At 55.8% G+C, this 17,058-nt stretch overlaps 7 protein-coding genes across 7 annotated transcripts; 6 read left to right on the forward strand and 1 right to left on the reverse strand.

Annotated features, from left to right (window-relative positions):
• Window positions 1–142: 142 nt before the first annotated feature.
• Window positions 143–2,346, forward strand: V1518DRAFT_438292 (uncharacterized protein; the record flags this gene model as incomplete). Its single annotated transcript, XM_066906352.1, has 4 exons — window positions 143–242; window positions 308–408; window positions 463–529; window positions 587–2,346. The coding sequence occupies 4 exons, from the start codon at window positions 143–145 to the stop codon at window positions 2,344–2,346; spliced, it is 2,028 nt and encodes a 675-aa protein (XP_066759233.1).
• A 262-nt stretch (window positions 2,347–2,608) lies between these two features.
• Window positions 2,609–4,650, forward strand: V1518DRAFT_418349 (calcium/proton exchanger). Its single transcript, XM_066904520.1, has 2 exons — window positions 2,609–2,771; window positions 2,861–4,650. The coding sequence occupies exons 1-2, from the start codon at window positions 2,768–2,770 to the stop codon at window positions 4,288–4,290; spliced, it is 1,434 nt and encodes a 477-aa protein (XP_066759234.1). The 5' UTR covers window positions 2,609–2,767; the 3' UTR covers window positions 4,291–4,650.
• V1518DRAFT_418354 (uncharacterized protein) lies at window positions 4,642–5,898 on the forward strand. Its single transcript, XM_066904521.1, has 4 exons — window positions 4,642–4,737; window positions 4,804–5,021; window positions 5,077–5,226; window positions 5,282–5,898. The coding sequence occupies exons 1-4, from the start codon at window positions 4,694–4,696 to the stop codon at window positions 5,848–5,850; spliced, it is 981 nt and encodes a 326-aa protein (XP_066759235.1). The 5' UTR covers window positions 4,642–4,693; the 3' UTR covers window positions 5,851–5,898.
• A 74-nt stretch (window positions 5,899–5,972) lies between these two features.
• On the forward strand, window positions 5,973–7,536 carry V1518DRAFT_418357 (uncharacterized protein). The gene is made up of 2 exons (XM_066904522.1): window positions 5,973–7,055; window positions 7,109–7,536. Exons 1-2 carry the CDS (start codon window positions 6,035–6,037, stop codon window positions 7,339–7,341), a joined length of 1,254 nt encoding a protein of 417 aa, XP_066759236.1. The 5' UTR covers window positions 5,973–6,034; the 3' UTR covers window positions 7,342–7,536.
• Window positions 7,476–9,742, forward strand: V1518DRAFT_418358 (uncharacterized protein). Its single transcript, XM_066904523.1, has one exon. It carries the CDS (start codon window positions 7,761–7,763, stop codon window positions 9,609–9,611), a length of 1,851 nt encoding a protein of 616 aa, XP_066759237.1. The 5' UTR covers window positions 7,476–7,760; the 3' UTR covers window positions 9,612–9,742.
• Window positions 9,743–9,826: 84 nt separating this feature from the next.
• Window positions 9,827–11,952, forward strand: V1518DRAFT_418362 (uncharacterized protein). Its single transcript, XM_066904524.1, has 4 exons — window positions 9,827–9,923; window positions 10,308–10,340; window positions 10,445–10,662; window positions 10,713–11,952. Exons 1-4 carry the CDS (start codon window positions 9,917–9,919, stop codon window positions 11,691–11,693), a joined length of 1,239 nt encoding a protein of 412 aa, XP_066759238.1. The 5' UTR covers window positions 9,827–9,916; the 3' UTR covers window positions 11,694–11,952.
• A 455-nt stretch (window positions 11,953–12,407) lies between these two features.
• On the reverse strand, window positions 12,408–16,984 carry V1518DRAFT_427987 (uncharacterized protein; the record flags this gene model as incomplete). Its single annotated transcript, XM_066906068.1, has 2 exons — window positions 12,408–13,830; window positions 14,070–16,984. The coding sequence occupies 2 exons, from the start codon at window positions 16,982–16,984 to the stop codon at window positions 12,408–12,410; spliced, it is 4,338 nt and encodes a 1,445-aa protein (XP_066759239.1).
• Between the last annotated feature and the right edge of the window lie 74 nt (window positions 16,985–17,058).

The raw sequence follows: 17,058 nt of genomic DNA on the forward strand, positions 1-17,058 counted from the left end.
ACTACTAATGCTCACATATGGATCACAAGATCGTCCCGGCGCGGCAACTTCCACCCGCCGGCTACGTTGTCGTTGTCGCGTCGTCAGCAATAGATCAGCAAGCACTCACGAGTACCTCTGGCGAAGAGCACCATCATAGACCATGCTCAAGGCCTCATCATGGATGCGCAATAGGAGCGCCAGCTCTTCTGCTTCACTTGCATCCTCCCAGTCGCTCAATGCGCTTGCAGAGTGCTCGACGCGTAAGTGTGCCGGTGATCCTCTTGTCGCGTGCCACTTACTGATCTATGGCCACACCACGCTAAAGTCAGCAAGTCGTTGGATGCTATGGACTATATTATGGCGGATGACCTCAAGCGTGCTACAGAGACGCTGGATGAGTTAGACGAGGGCGAGACGTTTCCTGCGGTAAGATGAGCATTGTGCTTGATGGCCGAGAGTACGCTAACAGGGAGAATATAGCTGGGGAAAGGCGTTATGGTGTTTATAGAGGCAGCGCTTGGATTTGAGGCCGATGTTATCAAGGACGGTGAGTTTGACGCTGACTTAGTATTGCTATGTTGCAGTGTTGCTGACGAGAAACTAGCTACTGCTAAGCTGAATGCGGCCGAGGTGCAGGCCACGCGCAGCCGACACCGAGCGCAAAAGGCCAAACACCGCACGTCAATGTTCCCGCATGGTACGGAATACTATTTAGCAGTTGCAGAGGCGCAGCTCATGGGTGCGGTCGTGCTGTTCCTCGGCGAAAGCGCGATCTCTAGCGTCAAGAGCTTCTACAAGCTGCGTCGCGCATACCAGATCCTGGCGGAGATATACAACAGTAGTGTGCATGATGAGAAGTTAAAGTTGCAAGTTCCGATAAATAGTAAGGACGTTGGCAGTGGTGGCGTCGGAAAGGACAAGGAGTTGTCGAAAATGATGGAAGGCCTTGATCTAGAGCTGTCGCTTGAGCAGGGACTAGAGAAGGAATCTTCAACACCACCGTTACCGGCGAATGTGAAATTTAAGCCGTTGAGGTGTGTGTCAAAGAGCGCGAATGACAACGAGGCATTAGTGGACGAGTACATCTGTTCTGGCGTGAATTTGTGCTTTGGCATTCTGCAGCTCGTGATCTCGATGATCCCGCCAGCACTGAGCAAGATCCTCTACGTGATTGGCTTCCAGGGCGACAAGGAGAGCAGTATCAAAATGCTTTGGCAGGCGACGGAGTCAGAGAATATTCACGGCTCGCTCGCGCTGCAGACGTTACTCATGTACTACAGTGGGCCGGCACAGGTATGTGACATCGAGACCAAGCGATCGATGCATCCGCGCGGCGGACTGAAACAAGGCCTTGCGCGCATGCGTGCAAAGTATCCAGAGAGTGCGCTGTGGATCCTGCACGAGGCCCGCATGCAGAGCATGGAGGGCGATATTATGAAATCGCTCGAGATGCTTGACACACCTCTGACGATCCAGATGCGTCAGGTGGAGGCGCTGATTTTGTTTGAGAAGGCCATGTGTTTGCTTGATTTGCACCGCTTTGAGAAGGCTGCGCACGCGTTTATAAGGCTCACACACCTTAACACGTGGTCACACGCGCTGTATCGATATGTCGCCGGCATATGCTACGTCGAGCTTTACCGTGGTGCAGCACCATACGATGGTGAGGAACGGACTCCAGAGAAGATTGCGCACTGGAAAAAGCGCGCAGAAGAGCTGATCACTGAGGCGCCGTCTGCAGTAGGACGGCGAAAGATGACGGGTCGGCCGATGCCATTGGAGGTGTACCTGCAACGCAAGATCGAGAAGTGGCAAGCGCGGGCTACCGCATCTGCAGCAACTGGCGGCAGCGGCAGCGTGGTAGACGGCGTGGGTACAAGTCCAGCCAACGAGATCATGTACTTTTGGAACGGATACAAGCGCATGCCGCCGCAGGCTCTAGAGCGGTCGCTGAAGGAGCTCGCGTACGAAGGAGCTGCGAACCGTAACGCGCCAGACGAGGCGGCCGTCCGCGGACTGCTGGAGAGCGTGGTAATGCGGAACCAGGGCCTCGTTGCGGAAGGTCGCCAGCGGCTTGAGGAGACGGTACTGCCGATCGACCGTGTCACAATGAAGAAATCCGAAGAATGGGTGGTGCCGTGCGGACTATACGAGCGCGGGGTATCTGCGTGGGCGTGCGGGTACATGGAAGACGGCCTGTCCGCAGAGGCCAAGCGCAAGAGAGAGACCGCGGCGATGGCGGAGGCATCGGACTGGCTTGGCAAGGCGGCGCGGTACGGACACGACTACGAGCTGAGCACGCGTATTGGCGTGCGGATACAGACGGGACTGGAAGTTCTACGAGCAGAGACGGGGACGGTGTGATGTGTAGATTGTTTGGGTAGATTAGTAAGGGTATATTTGTATGCTGGTGGGGGGCCGTGGCGCTTCCCAGTCCAGCGCCGCGATGCGATGAACCGTGCCAAAGTCCGGAAGTTAAAGCTTAAATTGGCGTCATTTCCAGAACAAGCTAGCGCTGTGCCCCTGACTCTGCTGACGGTCACTTGCGGGGCCAGTACCTGCGGCTGAGCCGGATGAGGGCAGCCGCTAAGCCCGACGTGGTAAGGGGCTGTGTGCTGCCAGGGGCGCCGAGCGTGGCTGTACAGCTGCCGTCGGTGGCTGGCTCATCGCACACTTCTCGTCTGGGTCACTTCAGGCGGGCCTCTCCGGATCCTCCGTGTCCTGCTTTTCTCCTCGCTCTGCCTTCTCGACTTTTCTTTCTCCACAGCCGTCATCACTGCACACAATGCGTAAGTGCTCCATTCCGACTGCTGCGTCAGCGACTGCGCTCTGGGGCTACGAAGTTCCCCGCTTCGACGCCGGCTAACGCAACGCACAGAACACCTCAAATCTGCAAAGCTCTCGTTGACGCGCCCGCCGGTGCGACGCTCGTCGACCCTCCTTTCCTCCGTCACAGAGCCCGCCGATCTCGAGAGCACGCCGCTGATCGATTCACACACCTACTCGGACGACCCTACCAACCGTGCCGGCCTCCCGCTGCCTGCTATCGCGCCCGATGGCGCCTCGACTGCTACTTCTGGTGCATCCGCGAGCGGACCACCTACACCGGCTGCAAGCGGCGACGACGACAGCGAGGGCCTACCTCGTCCCAAAGATGCACGATCGCATTTTCCGCGTCTAATGGTCTTGCCTTACCAGGTCTGCCGGACGCTGCTGCTGTCTTCTTACGTCAATGTGCTGCTCGTTTTCGTACCCGCTGGAATCGCCGTCGGCGTGCTCGAAGCTTCGCCGTTTTTGATCTTCGGGCTCAATTTCCTCGCAATTGTACCCCTGGCGGCGTTGCTTGGGTTCGTTACCGAAGAGCTCGCGACGCATGTCGGACAAACGCTTGGCGGCTTGCTGAATGCAACGTTTGGCAACGCAGTCGAGCTGATTGTCGCCATCGTCGCGTTGTCAAAGGGGGAGATTCTCATAGTTCAGGCGTCGATGCTCGGGTCGATTCTGTCTAACATCTTGCTCGTCCTCGGCTGCTGTTTCCTTGCCGGCGGTATGATCTACAAGGAACAGCACTTTTCCAACATTGTCGCGCAGACCATGTCGTCGCTTATGGCACTGGCGACTGCTTCGTTGTTGATCCCTGCTGCATTCCGTGCGACTCTTGCAAGTAATGGCGGCATCTCCACCAACACTATGCTCGCCGTCTCCCGCGGGTCCGCAATCGTGCTGCTCATTATCTACGTTCTCTACCTTATTTTCCAGCTCAAGACTCATGCGTCGCTGTTTGAGGAGGTCAGCGAGGGCGAGGACGAGACTTCATCTGCGGTAGAGGATGCCACAATCATGAATGTACCCGTGTGCTTGATCTGCCTGACTGTGATTACTCTTATCGTGTCCGTCTGCGCGGACTACCTTGTTGACTCGATCGACGCACTTGTCGTCTCCACCGGCCTGTCCAAGACCTTCATCGGTCTTATCTTGCTTCCCATCGTCGGCAATGCCGCTGAGCACGTCACTGCGGTTATGGTTGCTGTGAAGGACAAGATGGAGCTCGCCATTGGCGTCTCGCTCGGCTCGAGCATGCAGATCGCTCTCTTCCTCACTCCATTCCTGGTTATCCTCGGCTGGATCATGGGCCAGCCCATGACTCTATTTTTCAGCACTTTCGAGACCGCGGTGCTGTTTGTTTCGGTGTTCATTACGAATGCGCAGATCCAGGATGGCATCTCCAACTGGCTAGAGGGCGCCATGTTGCTGGGAACGTATTGCATCATCGCAATCGCGTTCGCTTTCTACCCCGCGGACTTGTGAGCTTGCTTACTTCATGTTCCCGTGCACTCGCTCTCTTATCCGTCTCACTATGAACTGTTCTAAGCAGCAGTTTCCGCCCACACTCTTTTTGGGCGCACACTGAGCCGTCTCTCACGCAGTCTCGCTTTAGGGATCGCTGTGCAAATTGGTGCATGTATACATCGCCGTGTAATCTAATGGTATTTGACTTACTCTACAAGTTTGGTTTGTATCTCGGTTAGTTTGTAGTAAGAAAAGTGAATTGGTTAGTTCTCGCTTGTTTGATTAGATTGGGGACGTAAAGCTCTAGGGGCAGCCACCATAGCCGCACGGCGCAGGGCGGTGTGGAAGTATCATGAATTAAGCTAAGCAGTCCACACCGGACAATCTCCGTTCATCTAGCTCAGGCACTTATTACCTAGACATGAGCGCAAGGCTTGAAAAGACCATCGCACGTGTGAGGCAACGGTATACTTACCTGTTCTAGTCGCGTGCGCGCTGTCACGATCTACTCAATTGACACTTGTTCTTTAGCATCGCAGATGGGCAATTCTACGAGGCGCATCAAGCACTGCGAACCGTTGCCGCGCGGTATGTGAAGGCCGAAGATTATGATCAAGCCATTGAACTGCTATTCCACGGTGCGCGAGAGCTGCTTGTCGCCGGACAAGGCGGGAGTGGCGGCGATCTGGCGTCGTATATGATCACTACTTATAAGAGCGCCAAGGTTCCGGTCGACACCACATCAAAAGGTGCGTGTGATGGTTTTTATAGTGACGATGGGGCATTGCTGATTATGCTATGAAGCACGGGCTGTGTTGCTGTTCAACTTGTTCCACCCAGAGGAGCCTCGACGGAAGGAGTTTGTGCATGATGTGATTCAGTGGTCTGCCACAGGCACTGTGCCATATGGCGATCCTGAGCTATTTCATATTATCGGAACTGCATATGCAAATGGTTTGTTCTTAGTGTATTGTTGCGATGTCTCCCCTCTCTGCTAACGCGACGACAGAGGACCTGCCGTATGACGCCGAGAAGATGCTGTTACTAGGCACCAAAGACAGCGCTGCGGTGCTTGCGCAGCTGCTATACGACTGGTCCGCCGAGGATCCCGATGTCGAGCTCGCACCGTTCTATATCTCGCGTGCAGTGCTGGGCTACCTAACCGTAGGTAACATCCGCGACGCACGCCACGCGCTTGACGTGTTCATCTCGCGTCTCGTGGCATCTCCCCGCCTGACGCCACTGGCGCCAGCTGTACGCGTTGTATCTACTGCGTCTGGTGGCGAACTCAATGTGTTCCCAGATCTGCCACTGCTCAACTTTTTCGACCTGCTCATTCGTTCGTGCCAGCGCCGCAGTCCAGATATGTTCCGTCGACTGCGATTCCGATACAAGAGCGTGATCAGCGACGCTGGCGCATTTGACGAGGCGCTGGATCGGATCGGCGACGTATTTTTTGGGATTAAGGTGCGCAATCAGGGAAATATCCTACAGGATCTGATGGGTAGCTTATTTTCTGGTGGCAGCCAAGGACCAGCGCCCCGGACGCCGCAGATCCAGGGTGCTGATATGGATTGATGAGTAAATAGGACGGAATAATAGAGTATCATTGTATGTTTTGCAGAAGGTGATCGTCTCCCCGTCTGTTCAGGCGATGTATGTTGAGGTCGCGGATGTGCGCGAGACAAACAAAACGCTGCGACCATCGCCAACACATCCCGAATCTCACACCGCGACTCCACACATCCCACACCCCGCAATAATGCCAGTGCATGATGTCGGGCGGCGTTTATTGCGCGGTCTCACAGGCTCCTCTTCTTCCTCTTCTTCATCTGCAGCGGCAGCAGCTGGCACAGCGCCGCCGCCAGCTTCACCCACAGTGCGAGATCCCGCGCCGTCGACGAGCATGTTGGTCGACACCCCTACGCTGCGCGGGCGTCGCAGCGCAACAGTAGCCGCCGCAGCAGTGGCGGCAGCCAGTACGTCAATGCCTGAAGAACAGTTCTATGGATTCCCTGTCAGCGCTACACGCACACCGGTGCTCACGCCCACACTACCGCCGCATGCGACCAGTACCCGCGTCACCAGAAGCCGAAGCCGAACACGCAGCGGGAACAGTGCTGTCGAGATCATTGATATTGACTCTCCTACCGATACCAGTGTCGACATGGGTGCTGCAACGATGACGGCTCCGACGATTGTGGTGGGTGCAGTACACACGCCAGCTGGAATGCCAACGCCTACGCCGACGACTGCAGCTACTGCTGGTGTGACCAAAGCAACGTCGCCAACGCGAACGAAACGACGGCTACCGCGTAGTGCTAGCGGGAGTAGTAGTAGCGGCAGTGGCGGCGGCGGCGGCGGCGGCGGCGGCGGCGGCAGTGGTAGCGGAAGCAGCAGCAGTGCGCGACAGGCGCAGCATCGGCATAACAATTACCACCTTCACCATCTACACCATCATCATCGTTCTGTACCGGGCGCAACAACGGCAGCAGTCGGTACTCCAGTTTCATCAATTTCAACACCGTCGCGAGGCTCACCGTCCTCAGTGCCGCCGCTAGTTTTATCACCCCCGTCTGCAGCGGTGTCCATGCAGGGTATTACCACTGGCAGTGTTGGCGCTGTGTTTGGTCTCTCGCCACTGGTGGAGCAGCAGCAGCCTCCACTGAACATATTCGAGACGCGAGACGACATTGTCGCGCGAGATCTGCTTACGAACGAGCCGGAGATGATTGTGCTGCAGACTGATATCGCTCTCGGAGAGGAGATTCAGGAAGCTGAAGGTATGTCTTGCTGTGTGAGTATTCGTGCAGTGGATGTGGCTAACTGTATACAGCGCTTGAGTGGCGAGTGAAGAAGCATATCCGCGCCGTGTACAGGGATCCGCAGTTGCAGCATTGCCAACCGAGTAGGTGCTCTAAGTTTTCTTATTCGCAGATCTGCTCTAATTTTTACGCAGAACTGCAGAAACTTGTGAAACGCGACCTCAAGAAACTCGTGCAAGATCTCGACGCCGACAACTGGATGTTCGAGTCCGCAGCAGGAGAGGACGTGAACGATCTCATGTAGAACATGCATTATTAACAAAAAGACTGTATTTTTTGTATCATCGAGATATGTGAATGCCAATATGTGGCGTTCTTGGGAAAGTACTCTATTGTTTATAGCTATGGCATTGGCACCCGGGAGTTGGAGTTTTGCTATTGAATTAGGAACATTATTGCATTAATGAAACTGTAGATCAAATAGATAAAGCATGCATGGAAACAGTAGGGTGTCACTTCGGTGCGTGTAGGCGCAGTAGCTGTGGTCTGTTTACTTTGCGACGCGTCCGGGCCGTATGGCGATGAGCCCACGCCCACCACATATTTCTTCCTCAGCAGTTATTTTTGATCCTCCTCTACCACCACTCGCTCTCTGTGAATCGGTTTTGGTTTTTGGTCGCCGAGCGTTTTTGGGAATCTTATACAGAGAACTACTACGAGGAGATGTCTACGCACCACCGACCGTTCGAGTCGAGCCCGCTCCGGGTATCGACGACCGCCCCTGCGACGGGGGGGTTGATGGACGACCCTTCAGCCAAAAATTCCACCGCGAACCCGCTGCAAGACATGACGCCACGAGCCATGATACTACACACGGCGGCCATGGTCGTCGCGCCGCCCATGTCGCCGGAGAGTAGCTCGGGAAGCTCGCTGTCAAGTCCGAAGTCGCCGGTCGCCGAGGATGTTGATGGTGACAGCAAGAGCAGTATTCGCGGCGACAACGGCGAGAGGGCAGCTGCGACGCTGCATCGCAATAACTGCGGCGAGACGACGCCGACGACGGCGAAATGGGATTACGTAGACTGGCTTGTGGAGACGAAGAAGGGTATGCAGCCGGAAATGTCGTTGGATACGACGCTTGCGGAAAGCGAGAAGGGACAGACGCTCGAACAGACAGAAGAGCAGTACGATGAATATGACGAGGAGTACCAAGAGGGCGAGAACATTGACGAGTATACCACCGAGGACGAGTTTGATGATGACATGTACGATAGCGAGTACGACGGCGATTACGATGAGCACGAGGACGGAGATGCAACGAAGATTGACAACGGTTCCGTGCGTTCCGGTGAGGCTAGCGTCAGCGACAACGTCGAGTCTGCGATGGACGAGGTAGATTTGCTCGAGCCGTCTGAGACAACGTCGCTGGCTTCTGAGGACGAGGACCAAGACGAACTCGCGGAAATTGAGAGCGTACCTACGACCATGACGGAGTCGCAAGTTAACGCTGACGACGACGACGAGATCCCTGAGGACGAGACCACCGACGGTGAGATGGCTGATCTCGAGATTGCAACGGCTGCTGCCTCACCTGCTACCGTCACCGCTGAGGAGTCGGCAGAGACAACCGAGGAGGTGCCCTCTATTGTCGTGCAGGAGCCATCCGAGCCTGGAATGCATAGTGAGGACTCCATCATCGTCGTTCCCGTTGACGCGGAGACAAAGGAGGTCTCGTGTAAGTGCAGGGAAGAGTCGCATGTTCATGACGACGACCCTGTAGCAGTTGCAACCGCCGAAAAATCCAGCATGGTCATTGACACTTCGTTCCCAACTGTGCCGACCGCCGTCTGCGATACATCGGACTATTTGACAGCGGACATGTTGTCCGCGCACGAGAGCACAATCTCGTTCTCGCCTGTGCGCCCGCTGAAGCCGCTGATGATTCAGCCGCCGCACGTGCGCAATCCTGAGCTTTTGAGCCCAGAGTGGTGTCCCTCGGCCGTCGGCGTCGGCTCGTCCTCTGTCGCAGGGATCAAGTTCGTGAACACGTCCTACGGCGTGTGGGACGGCGTAACAACCGCTGTAAATGGAATTTCCGACTCATCGTCGTCCGCGTCGCCAGATGCCTCGCCGCGATTGCATCACGAGATCAGGGCACTGCAGGAGCCTCCCGTCGCGGCAGCGCCAATGTGGTGGCGCCGGTTGGTGCCGTTGCAGCTTCGTGGCCTGACGAACCTGGGCGGCAAATATGACTGCGTCCGTGACTTTGACCCGAATTTCGATTTAGACGTCAATCCCAATCAGCCCAAGTGGCGTGGCAGACTAATGCGTGTGTGGCCGCTGAGTAGACACGCCGAGGAGAAGGGCATGACAGTGTCGACGGGAACACCGCTAACTGAGGAGATGGCGCCAGAGCGGCTACTTGCCGCGGAGCTCCGACGACAGCGTGTACTGTGGAATGTACTGGGCGTGCTTGTTGCTGGTGTGTTGCTCGGCGGCGTGGTTGCTGGTGTTGCGATATATTACTTTGGGCGCGGCGGAGATCCGGCGGCGACGACGCTTACGGGTCGATAGTAGGTGGACGAACGAACGGACGAGGAATGCGGCGGGCAGATTATTGTACAGATGTATAAGTTAGCCAGGGTATATCGGAGCATATCCGGGGGTATAAACACAGATAGACAGCAGGTATTGTTGGCAGTAATTGAACGTCACGGGTGAAAATGAGGTGGCTTTGGCTACCGGATTAGGACCGTGGGGCCGGGTAATGCCTCTTTGGGCAGCCGCGATCTGTGCTCTTCAGCGCCAACTCCTTCGCGCTCCTCCGCTTAACGTGCTTCCCCCTCCGCCCCGCCCCCATCCCGTCCGGACAGTCTGCGATGCAATGTGCGTGCTCCCATTGTCTGTGCGGTTTGCATGCCGCGTTACGTTCCGCCCCAACGTTGTCGTTCCGCCGCGCCGGCCGCTCCGCCAAGCCGGACACTCACACCTAATCCCCACAATGTCCGCTCCACTGCTGCCATGCTCCCGTGCTACGGTCGGGCCATGGAGCGTCGTGCACACTCCGGTGCTGCTGTGGATTATGCAATCTGCGGTCGCAGCAACAGTTCCTACGATGCGCAGCGGGACGGGCTGTGTGTGCGGCCGACAGGGCGGCTTGATGGGCGCCTGTGCTGTCGCGCGTGTGCGGAAGGTGACGATGCGGGCGGGCCGTGGCGGTGTTAACTGCGCCTGCGTGCGCTTAAGATCTCTAGCTGACATGCGATCCAGCCCTGAAAGAAGCAGAGTTGATTCCCGTCGACGGTACGTCCTGAGCTCTCTGTGATTTCGTCCTTCGACCGCCGCCGCACTCTCCGCGACGCGACGACCGCCCTAACAACCACCACCAACAACTGACACGTTTCCAGATGTCGACGAGGTTGATGGCGACCACCGCAACATGCTGCTCAGCATCATATCGTCCCTGCGTCCGGGCTCGGATTTGTCGCGCATCACACTGCCTACCTTTATCCTTGAGCGCAAGTCCATGCTGGAGCGGATCACAAACCAGCTCTCACATCCGAACCTGCTGCTTGAAGCGCATGCTTCTAGTTCAGCTATCGACCGTTTCATTGGTGTCGTTAGGGTATGTTGGTTGTGCGTGCTCTAATGCTCGCTCAGGCTAATGGTCGATAGTGGTACCTCTCTGGCTGGCACATCACTCCCAAGGCCGTGAAGAAGCCACTCAATCCCGTACTCAGCGAGTACTTCACGTGCTACTGGGACCTACCAAATGATACGCGCGCGTACTACATTGCAGAGCAGACATCGCACCACCCGCCAAAATCGAGCTACTTCTACATGTCTCCCGAGAACCACATCCGCATCGACGGCACGCTTGTGCCCCGCTCGCGTTTCCTCGGCAACTCCGCAGCGAGTTTGATGGAGGGCGTGGGCTACCTCACCTTCCTCGACCGCCAGGACGAGAATGGCACGACGGAACGTTACGAACTTACGCAGCCAAACATGTACGCGCGTAATATCCTCATCGGCAAGCTGAAATACGAGCTTGGCGACCACTCCATAATCAGGTGCGACGGCAACGATCTCATCGCTGACATCGAGTTCAAGGTCAAGGGCTTCATCTCAGGCACATACAACGCGATCGCTGGCAAGATCATGCGGCAGTCGGACGGCCAGGTGCTGTACGAGATCACGGGCAAATGGAACGAGATCATGGAGATCAAAAACATGAACAATGGCCACAAATCCGTTCTTTTTGACTCGTTTAAGGCCAAACCCATGTTCCCCACTGTGCGGCCACTTGCGGAGCAAGGCCCGCTCGAGTCCCGCCGGCTCTGGCACAAGGTCACTAACGCGCTCGCACGCAAGGACCACGAGCTCGCCACAGACGAAAAGTTCAAGATTGAGGACCAGCAGCGCCAGGAAGCCAAGAAGCGCGAGGAAGAAGGCGTTGAGTGGCACCCCCGACTGTTCAAGCGGACAAAGGAGCCGCTCGAGTGGATCATTCACAAGGACATCGACGCCGACTCTCCGGGGGAACAGATAAAACAGATTCTCAGCATCGCTCCGATCATAGAAGGTCAGAAAGAGAGTCACGAGTTTGACATCCCGCCTCTGCATGGCAGCGCGCCGCCGGCGGCCGCGGAGTCATAAACTCCGCTCACTCTTGTTCTCGCAGTCCACCTTACTGTTGCGGAAGTCTTTATGTTCTTTTTGTTTGTCTCTCCTTTAAGCGCGGTATAATTACTAGATCAACGTGTGTTGTGCTGATTTACTCTTTTAATATGGGATGTATTTTTTTCTTTAATTTTGTTGTGTCCTTCTTGTCTGTAGTTTGCGCGTGATTTGATCAGTTATGTAGTGTTTTGTACGAAAATGTCGAATCCAAATTCCTTCCTCCTCTTCTCTACAAGCCCAATCTAACGTAACTAACAAAATGCATTTCAATTTAACGTAGCTCCCTCTAGCAAAACGCATTATGCATGTGTATCAACCCGCGTTGCAGAAGAAGCGATGAACAAGAAGCTAGTTAGTTTAGATAAAACATAGTTAAATAAAAACAACCACATAGTCTGCTGTCAAACATAGATGATTAGTTAAGCACCTGCGAACCCAAATTCCAAGGATGATTCATACTCCTGTCCGGCAACAACAACAAAACAAAGCGGGTGAACAAGCAAAACGACAAGTAGAGTAATAAACCGTGCATATATGCCATGAAACAAGTCAACAAAAATGGTTAGGAGATTAAAAAATAAACAAAATGCCAACGGGTGTACTGTAGATATAGTGTCTGTGTGATGGTGATAGCGCGTGAGGGTAAATGAGCGTCTGGGTGGAGAGGTAAAACAATCAAACAGGATGGCGTCATGAGTGTACGGTGTGGATGGGACAGTCACCTGCGCCCTTCTTTTCGAACCACGCCTTGATGCACTTGCGATGATACACACAGAGGCACTCGAGTCGCGCGACAACGTCATCTTCCTTAAAATCCTCGAAGCAGATGATGCACTCCTTTCCTACCTCGGACTTGGGCAGCTTATACACAACCATGCGATTCCGGCGTCGCGCCTGGTCAGGTGAGCCGGAGTACGTCGCCTTGGTTAGGCAATCATTCACATGCACTTCGCGCTCATTCTCCGTCTTCAGGGATGTCAGCCGGAAACCGCAGATGGGACAGAGGTCCTCCTCGTCGTCGTCGCCGGCGTCATGCACTTCGTCGTCTGCGATCTCCGGGGACGCCGCGGATCGAGCGGTCGTAGTTAATACTGTCCCTGCGGGCACCGTAGTCAAGTCCGGAGAGGAAGCGGATGACGCAACAGGCGGGACAGCATCGTCGCCGCCCCGCGCGCGGATCAGCCGGAAGCCCGTCCGCGGTGCTACAGCTGAGGCCGGTCGTGGTCGCGGAATCGTGGACTCAACCGTGACACTTTTCGGTGACCGCCGTGTTGCAGCCGCTGCGGATGCCGTCGCGATCGATGACGACGACGATACGGGTGTACTCGAAGTTGCAGATGCTGGTTCGCGATGCGTCATAAGTCGTAGTGCACGTAAACCGCGCCTCGCCGCGGAGCTAGCGGCCGCCGAGGACAACGGTGACCCCGGCAAGCTTGAGCTGCGAGCGTGGTATAGCGCCGACAACGCCGCGCCTGCGTCTGGCGAACGCGGAAACGACGAGTACGCGGCGCCTGAGTCGGGTTCGCGAATACAGTCGTCGCATGTGCGCAGACGTGTGCCTGCTGGCGCGGGCACACGTTGCCATGGCCCGAGGACATAGGTACCGGGTGGGTACGGGATCAGCGCGGCGGAACATGGGCCGCAGACCACGCGGCCGCAGATGCGGCAGTGGTGGCGGCGGAAAAGCAAGGTGAATTGGAGACCGCAGATCGGGCATGCATCCACTGTGGCATCGGGTTGCCATGGTGCGATACCAAAGGCTGCGCGTGGCTCTGCTAGTTGTTGATGTTGCTGTTGCGATAGCACTGCTGGCGATGATGCTGATGACTGTGCTTGTGACGATGGCTGCGGGGTAGTCATCGCGGAGGCTGCCGCGATCGTGGCTGCGGTCATCGAGGGCGTCACACCAGTATCCACCGTCGCCGTCGCCGCTGCTGCTGCTGCAGGCGTCTGTCTGGCGACGACCACATCAGTGTTGACAGGCGTAGCTGTCGGCAGCGGCGGCGATGCGGCGGCGGCGGGTGGAGATGATGGCGGCGGCGGCAGCGACGTCGTACCGTCTTGTGCGCCGTTTGCGGCGGCGTCGGTTATGGCAGAAGAAGAAATGTCGAGGCTGCCAAGTGCCAGCGGAAGGTCCGGCGCGGGTGCCGTGGGGAAATGCGAAGGAACCGGGCGCCCGCGGTGGGTTCGTCGCTGTTCTGGTTTCGGGAAGTGCGCGCACGCCGCGGAGGAGCACGGTTGTCAGGGTTAGGGCTCCACCACGCTTATCGTTGGCGAACATCACGATCTCATCTAGCTAGCCATGTAGAGAGGGTTCTATATACAAGTTCTCTATGCTATGTACATGCCTACTCAAACCCGTACCGGTTTGCATCCGTGATGTCAGTGGGCGCACGTAGTACGACCCGCTGTGCCATACTATCGATCGCCACTATCTCTGTGCACTCAACAAATTCGCCTGCCTTGAGCCCCGTCGGCTTATCGCTGACCACTCGCACCATAATGCCAAAATCAACGTTGTAGCCCATAGTTTCCTCGGGGTATGCGCAGTCCTCAAGCATCGCCACTGTAAACTTCATCCCTCCACTCTTGCTGCGCTGCTGCTGCTGCTGCTGCTCGAGAAAGCGCATTAGCCACATCTTGTCCGACGACTTTGTGATGTGTCGCGTCTGCGCTTTGAATGCGCGCACAGTCTGCACCTGTGATGCAACCTCAGTTTCGGTGAAGGGTAGCCTTTTTCCATGTAGCTGCGCTTTGATCTGCCAGTGCGCTACCATGTCGAGATATCTTCTCAGCGGTGAAGTCACGCGCACATAGCCATCCAATCCCATGTCCTCATTTTTGCCCCCGGGCGGGGTGACCTCGTAGCCAGATTCCTGGGAAATGAGCGCCTGTGGATATTTCATCTTCACGAACCCTGCGTCGCTAAACTCGAGAGGGAAGTTTTCTCCAAGCACCTTACCAGTGCGAAACGGCAGACTGATGTTCTCGCGCTTGGCAAACATCGCGGCGACGCGCCCACCAAGAAGCATGAACTCGCTTACAAGGTATCGCGACACAAGCATGTCCTTCTGCAATCTTAGCTCGACGTTGCTTTGTGAAAAATCGTACAGAGGAGCATTTCTCGGCTGCCACGTCATTGTCGATACTGTAGGCGGGACAGCAACGTTGTAGATTCCAAAAGTCCCGATTACGCCACCAGCAACTGCCCGCCGCTTGGCTAGTATTCTGCCGGTTTTCCGAGCAAGCTCAAGGAGCTCCTTGTCTTCCGCTGTGAGCACGGCGTCGGTACCTGTTATGGGTGCGGATTCACATTCAAAGGGCACATATCGTGTGGGATACCCCAAGTCTTGCGCTGTGTAGTGCCAATCCATACCGCCATCAATGTCTCGGTATGTGATGCTCTTCACGTTCCGCACGTACGACTCTCTAACATCGTACTCGCAAATATCGCCCTCCGGACTTATCAACGCAGAAAACGTAAGTGCCCGTCGCGGAGCTCCATCCTTCTCGGCTCGCAACCCTGCAAGCTCGACAATGGTATCCGTAGGCATCATGGGCCGCGTCACATCTGTCATGTAAATCGTCTCGCATCGCTTCGCAGCTTCCAGCCCAATTGATCCTCGCGGTAGTATCAGCGCCGCCGGATCGGCGATATGCACATGCACCCACACCTTACCGTCGCTCACCGCTTCGATTGAGATGCCGTCATCAATCTCCTCAGCGTCAGCTGAATCTATGCAAAATACTGGCATATCTCCAAAATCGTGTCGCATAGTCGTCAAGCTGTCAGCACTAACGAACCCGTCACTCCAGTCTCGTATCTCCAATAGTTTAGCGTCAGCGGCCTTGCCTTTCAGCAGCTTCGCGTTCGCTAGCATATGCGCGTCCACGAAATTCAGCAACGCTGGATTCTGCCACCGTCCAAACACGCCAATTTCGTACAAAAATCGGACTGCCAGCGTCGGCGTCATTCGTTCGTCGTCTTCATACATCCCTACCTCACGCAGCAATCGCGCTGTCACTGACGCGACCGCAGGGTCGTCGCCGTACCCTCCAAGGCCGGCCACAATGAATAGCTTGACTAGCTCAATGATGGCGAGGTCAATCTTGTTAAATGCAACATCTAGCTCGTGCGTTTGTTGGTGTCGCTTGGTACCGGCTTGTGGCGCTGAATGGCGGTAGTAGCGAATTAGCTGCTGCGCTTTCGCAATGAAGTCGCTCGTTTCCAACCCCTTGATGTTTCTGGCATACTCCAGCGCCTTGACAATATTGGCGACTCTCGCCATCGGAATCGGGAAGTATAGCTGCAGGTTGTACCGTCGCGACCCTCCGCTGCACTGCCAGCGGATATTGTCGCCTGATAGCATAACGTAGAGAGCGCAATTGAACACATTCATCATGCTTGGATGCACAATATCGTTAATCTTAGTCTGCACACGCTCGCTTATCTCAAACAGCGAGTACACCTTTGGTTCGCGCGCGTCGGCAGAGAACATGCTGTGAATTGTCTCCTGGTGCGGTAACAGCTTCGCATGCCAATCGAACACGTTCCGCTCAAAGTTGCGTAGCGTAGTGCACATGTGGTTGGTCACCTGAATCGGAGCAAACAGCACGTCAATTTTGCTCTCGTCAATATCGCCGGTTTCGGATCGCCGCGGCTGCGGATTCGTCAAAATGTTCGTAGCAACTCCATCCAACAACGGGTCATCCTTTGACAGGTTCAACTCGACAATACACCCCTTCGCCAAATCCGGCTCAAGAAATCGCTTGATAACAAAGTCTGCGCTAGTGTCATTCTGCATCTGCAGCTCGCGCGACGGTGTAAGCACAATGTTACGCCTCGATACGCCTTGCGCGACGGTTCGCACGACAACGCCGAAACTGTGGCCACAAGCTACCAAGTCGCCTTCCTCAATCCGCTCGAGCGGTAACATTTCAGGCGTCATGATCCGTCCCCAACTGTTGAGTAGCTTAGCAGCAGCTTGTTTCTTAGCCTCCACTTCGTTCTGCTTTTTGCCGGCTGTCCGCTTGCCGCCAGCTCGCTGAGGTGCGTCTGGCGTATATAGCGGCGATTGCTGCGCAATAAGCTCTAACCGTGCCCGTCGCTGCTCTATTCGTTTGAGAATGCCTGCAATCACGGTAGTGCTGCTAAGTTCGTGTTCCGGCTGTTGCAGCTGTCCGCGTCCTGAACCGCCGCCGCGTTCTCGTACTGTCTTTTCTCCACTGCCACTCGCGAACCCGGTTCCATAGCGCCTCCGCAACATCACGCTGTTACAACTGCGGCATTTCCAAGCACGGCCCAGCGCAGCGGCACGCATGATAACTGATACTTGGACTC

The sequence above is a fragment of the Limtongia smithiae genome (genome assembly GCF_038497785.1).
Source record: "Limtongia smithiae strain NRRL Y-17922 unplaced genomic scaffold V1518scaffold_7, whole genome shotgun sequence".
NCBI classification, from domain to species: domain Eukaryota; kingdom Fungi; phylum Ascomycota; class Lipomycetes; order Lipomycetales; family Lipomycetaceae; genus Limtongia; species Limtongia smithiae.

Coding starts and splice junctions, on each gene's coding strand:
- V1518DRAFT_418358 (XM_066904523.1), top strand. CDS start 7,761: ATGTCTACGCACCACCGACCGTTCGAGTCGAGCCCGCTCCGGGTATCG.
- V1518DRAFT_418357 (XM_066904522.1), top strand. CDS start 6,035: ATGCCAGTGCATGATGTCGGGCGGCGTTTATTGCGCGGTCTCACAGGC. Junction 7,056..7,108: donor GGAGATTCAGGAAGCTGAAG/GTATGTCTTGCT, acceptor AACTGTATACAG/CGCTTGAGTGGCGAGTGAAG.
- V1518DRAFT_418362 (XM_066904524.1), top strand. Junction 10,341..10,444: donor AGAGTTGATTCCCGTCGACG/GTACGTCCTGAG, acceptor ACACGTTTCCAG/ATGTCGACGAGGTTGATGGC. Junction 10,663..10,712: donor GTTTCATTGGTGTCGTTAGG/GTATGTTGGTTG, acceptor AATGGTCGATAG/TGGTACCTCTCTGGCTGGCA.
- V1518DRAFT_418354 (XM_066904521.1), top strand. CDS start 4,694: ATGAGCGCAAGGCTTGAAAAGACCATCGCACGTGTGAGGCAACG. Junction 4,738..4,803: donor ATCGCACGTGTGAGGCAACG/GTATACTTACCT, acceptor CTTGTTCTTTAG/CATCGCAGATGGGCAATTCT. Junction 5,227..5,281: donor CGGAACTGCATATGCAAATG/GTTTGTTCTTAG, acceptor ACGCGACGACAG/AGGACCTGCCGTATGACGCC.